The 14,535-nt window shown below is 38.3% G+C and overlaps 1 protein-coding gene across 1 annotated transcript; it reads right to left on the bottom strand.

Moving 5' to 3' along the window:
• Positions 1-3,029: 3,029 nt before the first annotated feature.
• Positions 3,030-11,030, bottom strand: LOC121266065 (mitochondrial substrate carrier family protein B-like). The gene is made up of 7 exons (XM_041169767.1): positions 10,528-11,030; positions 6,112-6,288; positions 5,740-5,886; positions 5,460-5,561; positions 5,304-5,374; positions 5,088-5,155; positions 3,030-3,710 (listed from the first exon to the last, which is right to left on the bottom strand). The coding sequence occupies exons 1-7, from the start codon at positions 10,771-10,773 to the stop codon at positions 3,469-3,471; spliced, it is 1,053 nt and encodes a 350-aa protein (XP_041025701.1). The 5' UTR covers positions 10,774-11,030; the 3' UTR covers positions 3,030-3,468.
• Positions 11,031-14,535: the final 3,505 nt, after the last annotated feature.

Genomic DNA, 14,535 nt, shown 5'->3' on the forward strand with positions numbered 1-14,535 from the left:
CCGCATGGTGCGGGGCGGGGGGTGCCCTTCCCCGCACCCCGCCCCGCACCATGCGGGGTTGGGGATTTCCCCACCGCCCCCCGCCCCCCGCCATTATGTTAAAAAAAAAAATTTTTTGGTCTAAAAATATTTTTTTAGACCAAAATTATAATATATTTTAAATAATAAATTAAAATTTATAAATATAAAAAAATATAAACTCATTAGAGTTAGATTTTGGATTGATTTGGCCTCCTAGGCCAATCTTTATATAGGAGGCCAAGGCAATACAATAGTCATCCTTAAGCAATGTAGGACTTAGTAGTAAGTCCCACATTGCTTAAGGATGACTATTGTATTGCATTGGCCTCCTATATAAAGATTGGCCTAGGAGGCCAAAACAATCCAATACTTGAATATAATTTTAAGTCTTTTATAAATTGTGTATATCTATATACAATATATTTATTTAATATATATAAATAAAATTTTTTTTTTAATGTGGGGCGGGGGCGGGGCGGGGGCGGGGCGGGGCCCCGCTGGAGTCATCCCGCCCCCCGCCCCCGCCCTTAGCCCGCCCGCCCATGCGGGGCGGGGCGGAAGCCGGGCGGGGCAGCGGGGGCGGGGCCCCGCTGCCCACCCCTAATAATAAGTGGAAGATTTCACATTCTGTTTTTCCGCGGTTGGCCATCAAGGTTTGCACAACCCTACCACGGGGTTAAACATGAAATTTTGTTCTGATGTCATGTTTCAGTTTATGCTATGTCAAAAGAATTTTTAATAAGAATTTTTTTGAATTTTCGCTCTAATATTTTTTATAACATATTCTGCATTCTGCATTCTGAAAATAAAAATATTTTGTTCTGCGTTCTAAACTTTGTAAATGATCATGTTTACTTGCTAGTATATGTTATTTGCTTACTGAATTGTTGATAACTCACATCTTATCTCCACAATATTTTTCAGATAATTTTGATGCCTCAACTAGAAGTCAAAAGTAGAAAGTGCTAGCAAGATTTGATGGTCGTAGAGAAATATGTGCCAAAGAGTACAAATATTATTGGAGTCTTATTTAGTAGATTTATTATTTAATGTTATTTTGGTATTTTGAGTTATGGATATTTCCAAGTATTTGTGGAGATTGTAATTTATTTTATTTAGGTATTTCTTTGGTGTCTTGGTGGAGAAACATATATTTTTGGTTTTGAATAAATGAGTTCATGTTTTATGGTGAATTTGGAGAATGCAAATATGCTATGGGAGATGGTTTTTAAGTTACAAGATTAAACTCTCTAGACCTCTGGGGCGTTACAGTTAATGAACAAAAGATTGCAAAACCGAACGTGGCTCTAGCGAGTACACGGTCAGATGAATGAACTGAATGGAGCTCTCATATTAAGAGTTGGTTTAACTTGCCTATCTCTGACAGAGTATTTCCAATATATTAATGAACTTTGCATACTTCTCTTTGCAGGCAATATTATCTTCCATTTCATCCCAGCAGTATCCGGAGTTTGTTCTGTTTTGTCGGGTAAATTAATGTCTTCTGTTTTGGGTCTAGATCATGAACCACAGATACAGCAATATCGCTATGAACAATTCAAATGCGGCTGCACCACCTTTGTAATCATGATTTTCAAGATAGTGAACAGCGTAGGGGGAAGTGGCTTGCTAGAAACCATGATCATCATAGGGAGATGCATGCTCGTAATTCTTTTGCCATAATGGTCGTTTCAGAAAAATTAGTGTCTTTTGAAGGAAATGGTAGTCATTTTAGAAGAGTGACAGTGCATGGGCAAGTACTTGGTGCGTAATTTATAGCATTAGGAGATAGAATGGTGAACGTAATCATGTAATTTGTGATTAAGTTGAGTCGGCTATAGTCCCCCTCATATTTCGGTTTCTTCAGCCTCCCGGAGTGGCCCCCCTTCCTGGGGCCGCTTCACTTCTCTTGTTGTTCTCCACATCTCTAATCCTTTCTACCTTTTGCTTCACGGGTTCCTACATCTTCATGGAAGCTTCTTTTGCCCAAAATTAGTGAGGGAGCAGTGATCACTTTGCCTCATTTCCCTTTCCATAGCAAGCTTTCCTCACGGCCCTACTCCTCTGCTCTCCCTGCCTTTCCTCAAATGTGCCCATTTTCAACGACTTTTATACACCGCATGTGGCCTATTTCCACTTCGCTCACTTTGATCCACCATGCTTACCATCCACCTTCCATCTGACGAACGCATATGCCCTTGCGCCGCCACCCTTGCTGCGCATGATGCCCGCGTGCCTTCTAACCTAATGGCTTTTTTAAGATATCTCCTCTCCCTTTGTTCCGATATATTTTTTAGCTACAAATTATAGTTTGAGAATCACCTCGTAGTGTTCCTTGCTTTCTGCATCAACATTTTCACTTAAATGCTCCTCTCCTTCCTCCAAAAGTTCTTTGCATTAGGCCCGAAGACCCATGTTAGAGAACTCTTTTCTGTGTAGTTTAGACAATTTATTGTACCTTGAATTGTTGTTTTGCATCTGGGAATTTCCCCGTATTTTGTTATCTTATTATTATTATACAAGCCTATGATTTGCTATGGGAGAAAAATTGACATCAACAATGATTGAAGATAACATTTCTCAAAAGCAAATAATTGTAATCTTGAGCATAAGGATACAAAAACACTCTCAACCCATCTCATCTCATCATTATAACTTTTTTAAATTCTCATACAAAATATAATAAACAATTCAATTTTTTTAAATATCAAAACAATAATAATATTAAAAAATAACATTCTAACAATACTTTATTTAACTTATCTAAAACTATCTCATCTCACTATCCAAACGAGACAAGCATCACTAAATCATTTTTCACGTACTTCCTTTTTGTTTAACCTCGATCCAAGACCATATAGCTGAAACCTAAACACCTTCTGAATCAGTTTCTGTAAAGTAACAGGTAGAAGACATCTGAAAGACTGAAATAAAGGTCCATTTTTCACCGAGTCTATTATCTCTCGGGACAAAGTCAAACCACCATTAACCAATAAAACCATTTACTACATAAAATTATTCCTTAATAAACTTTCCTTGCTATAAAAAGATAAACATTTATGTGTGAGAAGGGACAACCAGATTCACTAAAAAATAAAAAAACAGGAATAAACCTGCAGAGAGGCAGGCAGATAACAAAACTGCAGTGATTATATAATCACCAACTATAATATGTTAGGACTTGATCATTGGATTTGGGTACACTTGTATGACTCGTTGCGCTAACTTTCTATACACAACAAAAAAATGACGTCTCGTGTCAGCAAGGACAAAATTTACCACCACATGATATCTCAATTCTCAACGGACACTACAAAACTATTATTCTTCCAACACCGTATCTTCTATGAACTTCGTTCTCTTTCTTACCTTCCCATGTTGGAAAAAAGTGAGATTATGAATTTGATGGGAACAATCAATGCAGAAAATGGGAAACTTCATCGGCAATTAAAAGCTTCCTGGGGCTTGTGATAGAAGCGTCTTTAAAGTCTCATAGGTCATAAAGACAATGCCTACCCCAGGAACAACCTTGTAGTATTCTGGCATAATCCCTCTATACAAGCCTCGGAGGCCTTCATTCCGGATTATGTGCCCAAATGTCCCAAACAAGCCAGTATTATAGACACGGGCTCGTCCACCTGCCCCTTCCAACTGCATCCTACGCCTCACAAGATCCAAAGGGAATGTTGCTGGAAACAAATCAGGAGTAAAAGATAATCATGCAGAGACATTGAAAGTACCAGATAGTTAATGTCTAGTACAAATCAGCCATCTTATTACAACTTTCGAATAGTAATTTTCAATATTATGTCGATAATTATGTCAGTCCATGCCAGTTATATCAACACAGGAAGAAAAAGAACATTATTTCCAACCAAATCTCTATAGGGCAGAAGTTTCGGTTCCTCTTTACACATTTATCACTTTGTCAAAGCCTAATGAGTACACCACATAAGACACGGGGCAGTCATTCAAATGGTTTGCCTCTAAAGCCTACAGCACAAGTTACATAATTGTCATGCATGCATGTATGAATGTTTGTATAGCAAAATTGTACTTTTCATGCACAAACTACCAACCATTTTCTATTTTGCATCTTAAACTACAGATTTCAATTTGCACACTAAACTACCAATAGGTTTCACTACACATCCATTCATCCATTCATAAATACACGTGTAAATAAATGTATATGCCAAGTGGCCAATTTTTTTTTTTTTTTTTCATTTTAACATTCATGCTTAACTGAGTGAGCAAATTGAAAAATTTAAGTAGTCTTGGGTGAAATTTGAAACTTTTTGTAGTTTTAGGGTACAAACTGAAGACAGTTGAGAGAGTGTGGATGATAAAGTGTAATTACCCACACCACACAGACTTCAATGCATGCACATATATTGTTATGCATACTAGCTCAAGTTAAAGAGGCAACCATCACATAATATAAATATTTCACTTACTTTGTAATCGATATATATCTAACTTATAGAGAAGAAATTCTTTGAACACAGGTTTTCCAATTAGAAGACTTTTCACGTTTAAAGATCAATGACTGGTACCAAACATATCTAAATATTCATCTTTTAAATTTTGCCTAACATTTGAACATCCCACACACAAGTTACAAACCATTGTATACTCCACTGATTATCAATGAAGGCAACAGGATTCAAATAAGATAAAAAAATATCTCAACTAATATCTCAACTTCTCTATTTCCCACGGCAAAGCCCTTAGGACTCACCCATGGGAACCTAAAACCCCGGGGAGACTAGCACAACAACCCACCACTGTGGTCTCCCACTTAAATCACAGTTTGATCCGGGGGGAATCGAACCTGCAACATGGGGCACATACACACAAGTTCACCCTTACCAGTTGGGCTACCCACGGGTGGGTTCCCTGAAATCTGTATATATGAGCATTAAAATTAGAGTAAAAATACCAGCATCTATAGGTTCAAGACACACAATCAGAGTTGGAAGGCTATCTAGATACATTGTTTCAAAAGCCCATGTAACCAATGCATCAAATAATGGTAAATGGAGTGCTGATATCAGACAACTCACCAGTTGATGATGCAATGCCTGAAAGACTGCCACAAGCAAGACTGATCATGACAGTGGAATCATTGGGCCTGATGCCAAAAGAAAATATTTTTTTTTTGTAAGTATCCAAAATATAAACATACTATAACAACCAAGATGCATGAAACAATAAGCAGCAAAAGCAATGCCACATAAATTATGCCTCAACACTCGATAACAAAAACTTGGAGTATTCACCTTTGAGACTGCCAAAAAGATCTCAAGGTCTCATAAACAGAAAAGCTTATGGCTATACTCGGTCCAACACCCTGCATCATACAAAGCATCCAAAGGGAAAGTTAAGTCAACACAACGAAGCCATAAAAAAGGAATAGAAGAAGGATAAACAAATACCAAAAGTGTTGCTCCTAGTCCTTTATACAAGCCCATAAAACCTTCATCCCTGCATATGGTATGAAATGCATGCCAGATACCTCTGTAGTAAGTTGCATTTGTCTGCAGAGTTTAAGAACAATTGAAATTAGGCAAATGTCCAAATCAAAAGGCATAAGGAATGCTTTTTCCCTAGTCCATTCAAAGTTAGTTTCACTCTTCTTGCCCAGAATAAAAAACTGAAAAAATAAAATAAAACTAGCACCCACAGAGAAAAAATACCCATGTATGCTGACATTACCTGTACTGCAAGTCGTGTCCTCACAAGATCAAGGGGATATGTAGAAGAGGCAGCTGTTATCCCCGCCAATCCACCGCTTACAAAGTGCACACAAAGGTTCGCACTTGTAGTACCTCTACGATTTTCCCCAATAATTGAATGCAACAACTGCAGAACAGACGGGATATATTGAATAATATTATGCAATGTACAAAGATAATATACTATTCTACTTTAGCAACCTATCAGAATATTTCGAAAAGTAACATAACTTTATTAATGATCAAGTAAAAGAGAAAGCTATTATCGAGGTAAACAGAGAGTACACATCAAATACATCTAATGAGAGAAAGAAAGAGATGAACAGTTTTTTCAAAGAATGTCGGCACTCACATTCTTGTAGCGTTCATAAGCATAGAAATTGACTGAAGAATAAGGAAGACGATGAGCAATCGTAACCAGATTGCCTTTCCAAAAGGCTCGGAACCCTTCTTCATTGATAATTCGAGAAGCCTCATGCCATATGCTAGCCTTACTCAGTGCTGCAACATCAGAGCGCATGCCTTGCACCTAAAAGGAAAGATACGAAATAGTCAACAACTAAGCAATCGGAGGAAATAAATGCCTTGTAAAGAAACAGTAATGGAGCCATACAGAACGGTTCAGGTTTTGGGATCTGAAGTTCTATTAAACCAAGAAGTTCTATTAAATTTTACTCTGAATGGGTGGGTACGAAGGATCCTGCCTTGGAGAGGTTCCCAGACATCAAATAAATAAATAAATAAATAAAAGAACTATTAAATCCTCTTGAAGTACTTCTAAAAAGGAATCCTGTTGAAATGAATTAGAACTTGAATAAAGAGAGGAATTTGTCAACCCAAGGGGATTATATTTTAAGTATTTAAAAGACGAGCATTTGTCAATCCAAGAGAATTATATTTTTTTACTTCTCAACAATTTGTCACAGTCCATGAATAGAATACATGGGCCATGGGCCATGGGCCTTGGGCCAGTTTATCTTCATTTACAACTTCAATTACTTTGATTTGTGCATGTTATTTGGACTACAATATAGTTAGTGGCCCAAGCCCAAAGTTTTATTTTCTTGTATGTTTTTAGTTGTGTTAGCCTGGGCCCATGTAGGGGTCATCTTCTTTATGTACGAGCCAAGGACTCTGGGGTTGATCAATACAAATTCTATTTCTCTTTCTCTTATCATCTTCTTCCTTTCTTCAATGAAGGTGCTCCCCTCGAAGTGAGCAATTTCTATGTATTTCTCTTTAAGCAACTTGAGGTGTGTTACAAGTGGTATCTAGAGCTAGGCTTTCCTTGGCATCGGCTTCATCAATCCATGGAAATAGAAAAAATTCTTTCATCCTTACTCACGAACAATCACAGCAACGTTTAGATGTCATTTTGCAGATATTTAAAGATGTCAAGAACAACCTTGAAAATTTTCAGAACAACTTCAATGAAGAGTTCTCAAATCTAGAAAGCCAACTCTAAGCTCTGCAAGAAGAGGAAAAATACATAGCAACCATAAATCCCGTAAAAAACCAGAACCATTTCCACCATTCTCAAATCATTCCCTCCAAATCTCGTGTCCTTCCCTTCCTCTTAGAAATTATTGTCCCCTTTCTTCATTTCTTTCGATCATCCCTGGCAACAAAGACTCGTTAATCGTAAAAGGCCTAACCATCATATGGGAGTTTGACCCGGTGGCATCGATGAAGCCTAAAAGACACCGAAAGTCACCGATCTCTTAAGGCAGTGGGAGCTAATGAAGACAACGCCGTACAAGGACAAACAGATAATGGATCTGTGCCGGCAACGCAGAGGACTTCATCGTTGCTCCTCCATCACAATCCATCTCTTGCTCCATCCCTCCTCCGAGAACACATTGTTTCTAGCCTCATTACAAACGACTATCGCCAGAAGCTTACTTTTGGTACCAAGATCGAGACGTTGAGCCCAAGCCAAGGCTTCACCATCACCTCCAAAACATCTACGAATGGTAGCTTCCCCGCCACTGCCAAGGTCTTCATTGGAGGAGTGGAGGTCACTCAACCTTATTTTTTCAACAACGGTTTGGTGGTAGTTCACGGCCTTCAAGGCTTCGTCGTTCCTCTCTTCCCTGTTCTCTCAGCAAGAAAGGGTGAACTGGCCAATGCACCTTGCTGGCAAAGCTCCATGCCATATCTACGTTTTCCCACCACCACTGCTACAAACCATATCTACGAGGAGAGCTTGATCTTTGTACCCGACTACCTCACCCGGAAGACCATTCTTGTCGAAGCTATCACAAAAGAGTCGAGCTATTTTCATTAATGTGAGGATATCCAATGCTTGGAGAGAGCTAAGATACTGAGAGTGATTCTAAGGGACAAGAGGATTGAAGAAGACCTCGACTATGACATCCCATCTAGCTTGTGTGAAGGTTACACAGGTTTAGATCTTCTTAAACTTTGCAAGGAAGCAACATCTTTTTCCATCAAGGTTTCGGCATTAGAGCACAAACTTCAGTTAGATGAAGACGCAGTTAGTGATGAAGACGGCTTCCACACTTAACACCCACTTCTATGTTGAAAATATGAGAGGTAAGAAGTTTTTTGCTCCCTTTATGCTTGTTGTATTGCCGTTGGGGATATTGCAATCTACTGTGGAGGAGATGGTGGGGTCCTGCGGGTAATTTTTCTCCCTTCATCTATTGATAATTGAGAAATCGATAAGATGGGAGTTGATGTTTCTAAACAGTATTTCCTTGGGGTAAAAGATTGCTTTGAGCCTAATATGTTTGATGAAATGCTAGAAAGGTTTAGCTTGGTTCGGTGCATCTCGTTTTTTAGAAAGCTCCTGGCTAAAAAAGCAAAGAGTGAGGAAAATGTAGTAGAGGAGGTGCCTCTAGTCTCCTCTGAACCTAGTGAAGGTGTTGGTCCAAGTGAGTAGGAACAGGAAGGGGAACTTCAGCATGGGGATGAGGAGCTGCAAAGGAAGCTTTATGAAGCTTTGGGAGCTTTATTTTAAATTTGAGGATGAAGCTAGGCGAAGCACCTTGCTGAAAAAGCAAAAATTATTGAAAAAGTTGCGGAGGATGTGCATGTTGTCTCCTTGAAACTTAGGGAAGATGTTGGTCCAAGGGCACATCAGGAGGTACATAAGGGAGGAGCCGCTAAGGGCACTTTCCTTGACATAACGGAGGAGGCAATGTGGCCTGACATTGCAGATGCAAGAAAAATGTTAATAAAAGAATCTGTTGAGCCACTTCTAGAAGAATACAGACGACCTGGAATTATTTTGCTTAAGTTCAGCACATTGTCTCTTGGTAATGTGGCACCCAAAACCGAAGGTATCTGTATTCAGAGTCGTAAGAAAGGTCAAAATCCCATGGATGTTGACTTTTGGTGGGATGGTGATCCAAGCATCATATTAGGAGTTGAAGCTGCTCTGGTTGCTTCAATATCCAATCAGCTGAAGGATCTTCAAGTTTTCAATGTCGTTCGTGTTATCTTCCAACTTGCTGAAGAGAGAACTTGTAATTCTGCAATTGTTGTTGCCCTCCTTTCTGAGCCCAAGTCTAGAATTTATTCTCTAAAGGCTGTTGGTGGAAGCTTAACAGCTATCCCTAGACTTTTAGAGCTTAAACCACAGGGAAGGATTGCCTTGACAGTTTTGAAGGCAAATGATTTGACAAACATGGAAATGATGGGAAAATCTTATCCTTATGTTGTTGTGTATATTCGGCCACTCTTCAAGGTCAAAACAAAGGTTGTGGGAAGTACAAGGAAAATACTCGTTTTTGACCCGGGGGTGGGACAAGTGTGGGCAAGGATACTACACCTTGTGGACAAGGTGCTTCTGTGGGGGATGGTTTGTCACAGCCCATGAATAGAATACATGCGTCATGGGCCTTGGGCCAGTTTATCTTCATTTACAACTTCAATTACTTTGATTTGTGCATGTTATTTGGACTACAATATAGTTAGTGGCCTAGGCCCAAAGTTTTATTTTCTTGTATGTTTTTAGGACTTGTTTGTTTTTAGAGATGAAATAAGATGAGTTGAGATTAAAGTTAAAAAGTTGAATAAAATATTGTTAAAATATATTTTTTAATATTATTTTTGTTTTGGGACTTGAAAAAGTTGAATTGTTTATTTTATTTTGTATGGAGATTTGGGAAAATTGTAATGATGAGATGAGATGAGATGAGATAAGATGTTTCCTGAAAACAAATGAGGTCTTAGTTGTGTTAGCCTAGGCCCATGTAGGGGTCATCTTATGTATGTACGAGCCAAGGGCTCTTCTAGGGTTGATCCATCCAGAAAGTTAAAGCAAATTCTATTTCTCTTTCTCTTATCATCTTCTTCCTTTCTTCAATGGAGGTGCTCCCGTCAAAGTGAGAAATTTCTATGTATTTCTCTTTAAGCAACTTGAGGTGTTACACAATTTTACTCTTTCTCAGTCCCCCTTCTTCTCTTAGTATGTATGTTTTGTCCTTCTATGAAACAAATCCTTTTCTAAACCTTCTGGCCTTATTTCACAGAAAACGCAAACCCAAATAAAAAAAAGGTCGTTAATCTTTTCTTTTTTTAAAGGAAAAGATCGAAACTTTAAAACTCTCCCAACCAAACCAATCCCCAGCCATAAATCATAAGTTGCACTTCCCAAATCACAGTAACGCTTAAAAGTGACCAACCGCAAAGAAGCACATAACAAAATAAAACAAACGACATCTTTTCGCATGACAGGGTATAAATCACAAGCAGGGAGTACTTATAAAAAGAATGACAAGCAGGGAGTGAAAAAATTGACCTGAAAGAGGATGGTGAGGCGAGCCAGAGGGGCCGTGCAGGATTTACTGAAAGCACCCGCAATACCACCAGCTAGAAGCTGTTGCACCGTGCCAATCTGCGATTGATGATTTGGTGAATTTTTTTCGCGACTGTGCTGTTGCTGATGCTGCTGCAGAAATTTCCTGTCGACGCCGCCCCCGTGAGCAGAGCTAAGAGCCCTCTGCCCTCCTTCGACAACCACACCCACTCGTGCTTCCATATTCATGGACTCTCTGTCCCTGTAAATTCTCTGTCCGTCTCTGGCACCGTCTCTCTGCCTCTCTCAAGTATTCAGCGTGCAGAGGTCGGTGAGCTTGATCTCAAATGGGAGTCAACAATGGGCGAAGAATCTCAGAAACCCAAGAATACGAAAATAGTTGAATCATAGGGTCAAAGAAATTTTGTGGAAGAGAAAGGGAGAAAGAAACCCTAGAGCCAGAGGCACTAGTCCGAAGGAATATACTTTGGAACCACGGCACATAAACACCGTTGTAATTTCATTTTTATTATTTTTTATAGTTCACTTTTTGACAATTTACGAGATTATCACGGCCCATAAGATATCTATACAAGTCCAAATCGAATGTTTAACTTGATGCTGTCTACTATCCTTATAATTCTTATATTTTAAAATAACTTATTTAGAATTTGTTGAATAATGTCACATAAAAAAAATCCAAGTGTAAGATATTTAAGGTGAAACTATATCTATATCTTTTAAATCTTAAGGTGAAACTTTAAGTTCATGGTTGGCAGCGGATTTTTTACTCTAGGGTGCAATAAAAACAAAAAACAAAAAATCTTTGCAAAAGTCACTATTTCATTGCATTCATTGCACACATGACGTGTAGATCGGGTTCATCGGATTCACTAACACCATTGAACTGGCCGGTTTGCTCTGTTCCGTCTCTTAGCCCTCATTCCCCTCATCCAGCCATCCCCCCCAACAAAGCCCTCAAAGCTCTCCTAAACCTTAGCAATTGAAGCCAAGCACAGCCATCAACCTCAGCCAAGCACGACCTCCCAACCATGACCCCAACCCTCCCGAGGAGATTAATCCCCAAGCTCTCGGTCCCTCAGTCCACCATCGAAGCGTTCAGTCCATCGACGCGAAGTCGCCCTTGGTCTCTCAGTCCACCAACGAAACCCTCAATCCATCTACGCGAAGCCGCCCTCAGTCCACCAAAACCCTCAGATTTGCGGGAGGGTAATGTATCGTTTGTTCAAAATAATCTGTGATTCTAGGGTTTAGCATACATTTCTTCTTCTTTTTCTCTTTGTTTACTCCATCTCTTTTTTCTCTCTGTATTTACTAGAAAGTAATGGTACCCTCTTGTAGATGTTGCCTCTCATTGCTTTGCACAAACCTCTCTCTCGATAACTCTAAACCAACCCCACCGGTTTCTTGCCTGTACATGCTTAAAGATTAAGCCCTCCTGTCGGGAAGTATAAGGTATCGAGAGCTTAACAGTTCCTAGCCTTTTGAGGGTATAATGTGTCAGTTATGGAAGTTTATGTCCTTGGTAGTTTTGGGATTAAAAGTGTATTTAACCCTCACTTTAATTTTGGTTTTCCTTGTTCTCCTCTAATTAATTGAACTTTGATTTTTGTCTTGTAGAGGTGGTGGTTTCATATCATTGGAGACTCTATTGTTCTTTGTCAAGAATTTTTTGGTATAGCTTGTTTCTTATATTGTTCTCTATACCCCTCGCAGTTTTTTTCCATAATTATTTCTAATGTTTTCAAATAGATGTTTTGATATATGGAAATGCTTTTGTTACCAACAATTTTGAAGAAATTTGATCATAGAAAATGGAAAAGCACTTGTGAATTCTATGAGAGATGGGCTTCCTTCTACATTGCAGTGAATGGGAGAATTAATGCCACTTGTTTTTGTCTTGTTAAATTAATTGCATAACATTTCCTCTAAATATGGTAAAATTGGCTAGATGTTTTTTTCTTATACTAGTTACAAATTTGGTGTGATGTGCAAGGATAATCAAGATATTTAATTTAAAATAGTATATATGAAAGGTCTATGAAGAGAACGTTTCAGTTACCTGAGTACTTTGTAGATAGATAGTATCATGGACTAACAGATTAAAGGAAAGCCTCGTGATAGTAATGCATCTTGCTTAATAATAGTTGGAATAAACCTTTCTAGAGTAGTGGTACTCTGGATGCACAGATGCTATGTTTATATTGTAGCAGAGGCTATTCACCTGACTGCTTTTATGATTTTTTTTATTGCGTGTAATTTTTCCTGATAAGTTGTGTTATCTTATATTACTTTATAAAAAATAAAAAATAAAAGAAAATTTGTTTGCACTCATATGTGTTCCTTACAAGCTGTGATGAAATCGACACGTCATCAGCTGGAACAATAGCTATTACTTGAAGACATAACAAGGTTGGAACAATTGCCATCATACGGCCTTCTTTCTCAAGAGTTATTGTGAAGGCCTGCTCAAGACCATGTCTTTGATTTGATCACAAACTCAATTGGATTTGCAGTAGCAGTTTTAGCTATCAAATTCTTCTGGTGGATCGATCATGTTGGTCCTTTGTATTGTATTAATAAAAAAAATTGTAAATGGATCATTTGGCCGTAATTATAATTGTCGAATTCTGTATGAATATTTTGTAATAAATATGTGTTTTGTAAGATTTAAGTATTGCTATGGATGTTAAATTATTTGATTTGGAAGAATGGTACCATACATGTACATGTCCTTGGTTTAGTTTTTGTGAGAATGGCATTGCTTGGATGGATGGATATTAGTTGCTTGCAAATGGAATTGAGTTAGAAAACTCATACCAATTGCTTAGAAATATAAAACTGAGTAGGGAAAGAAATGGGAATTCACTGTAATACCCGAATCCTACTACGTAGGTCCTTACGTTATTTATTAATTCCTTAAGTTAAATATTTTGAGATAAAGACTTTTATTATTTTATTATTTTTATTTTAAGATGAGTGTATTTTTTTATGTGGGTTATTAAATAATTCAAGGATATGATTTTATGACCTTATAATATTTCCTTTCAATCCCTTTAATTTTATTTACTCAAGAAATGACCCAAGCTCTCTCTACCATTGGATGGGTAGGTAAAGAAAATACATTTTCACATTTAATCTCCACCCTTCATTTCCCTAACTTATGGGATAAGGTTTGATCAGATCTATTGGCTTTTCTCCCCCTTGAACCCGTAGCTTCTTCAATAAGCCAATTAAATTTCTTTTTCTCCCTTATACGCCAGCTTACAAGAGAAGCCAACAAATCTTCTTTTCCTCTTGCACCCACCGACGTCTAGAGCAAGGAAAGGAAGAAAATTCTTCCAGCCCTCACCATGCAACCACAAACCCTTCTCTTTCATTCCATTTCTCTTCCAATCTCAAGCCAAACTTGCATTTTTCCTCCTTCTCAAAAGACTAATAGTAAGATAAGAGCACCCCCAACCCTCTCCCTTGTGTATTTCGAAACTTAGCCATGGTTTAATCAAGTGGGTTTTCTCTTGTTGACTATTGACATATCGGTTTTGGACTTCCAGCCAAGGGTTTAGTGCGCCCTCTGTTTCCTAAGCCGAATCCACCTTCCTTTTCACCATTTTTGTGTTTTGGGAAGGATTTGCCCAAAGGTAAAAATCCTAACTTGACCCACTCGGTTTTAGTTGACTTTGGAAACCCATTGAGTTGTTTTAGCTTGAATCTTAATTTTTAATTGTTGTCTATGTGTTGACAAACATCAATGCTCTGTTCTTTTGGCAAAACCGAGCATATTGAAACTGTTGTGCCGTGTATTCTTCTACCCTTCAAAATTGATATTCCTATTTAACTTGGTTAGTCACAAGTGATGATTATTTGATCTGTTGATATATATAAATATATATATGTATATAGATGAAGAAACCGTGGGTCATGCTCTGTTTTGGTGTTCCAGTCGTGTGTTTTGCAAGGCAGATTTTGTAGTCCTTTCTTGTGTTTTCT

Source organism: Juglans microcarpa x Juglans regia, chromosome 5D (assembly GCF_004785595.1).
Source record: "Juglans microcarpa x Juglans regia isolate MS1-56 chromosome 5D, Jm3101_v1.0, whole genome shotgun sequence".
Lineage (NCBI taxonomy): Eukaryota > Viridiplantae > Streptophyta > Magnoliopsida > Fagales > Juglandaceae > Juglans > Juglans microcarpa x Juglans regia.

Bases quoted from the DNA above. Each gene is read 5' to 3' on its own strand.
- LOC121266065 (XM_041169767.1), bottom strand. From the start codon at position 10,773: ATGAATATGGAAGCACGAGTGGGTGTGGTTGTCGAAGGAGGGCAGAGG. The intron at 5,887-6,111 runs GTGAGTGCCGAC...TCTGTTCTGCAG, and splicing joins CTTATGAACGCTACAAGAAT to TTGTTGCATTCAATTATTGG. The intron at 5,562-5,739 runs GTAATGTCAGCA...TAAACTCTGCAG, and splicing joins GGACACGACTTGCAGTACAG to ACAAATGCAACTTACTACAG.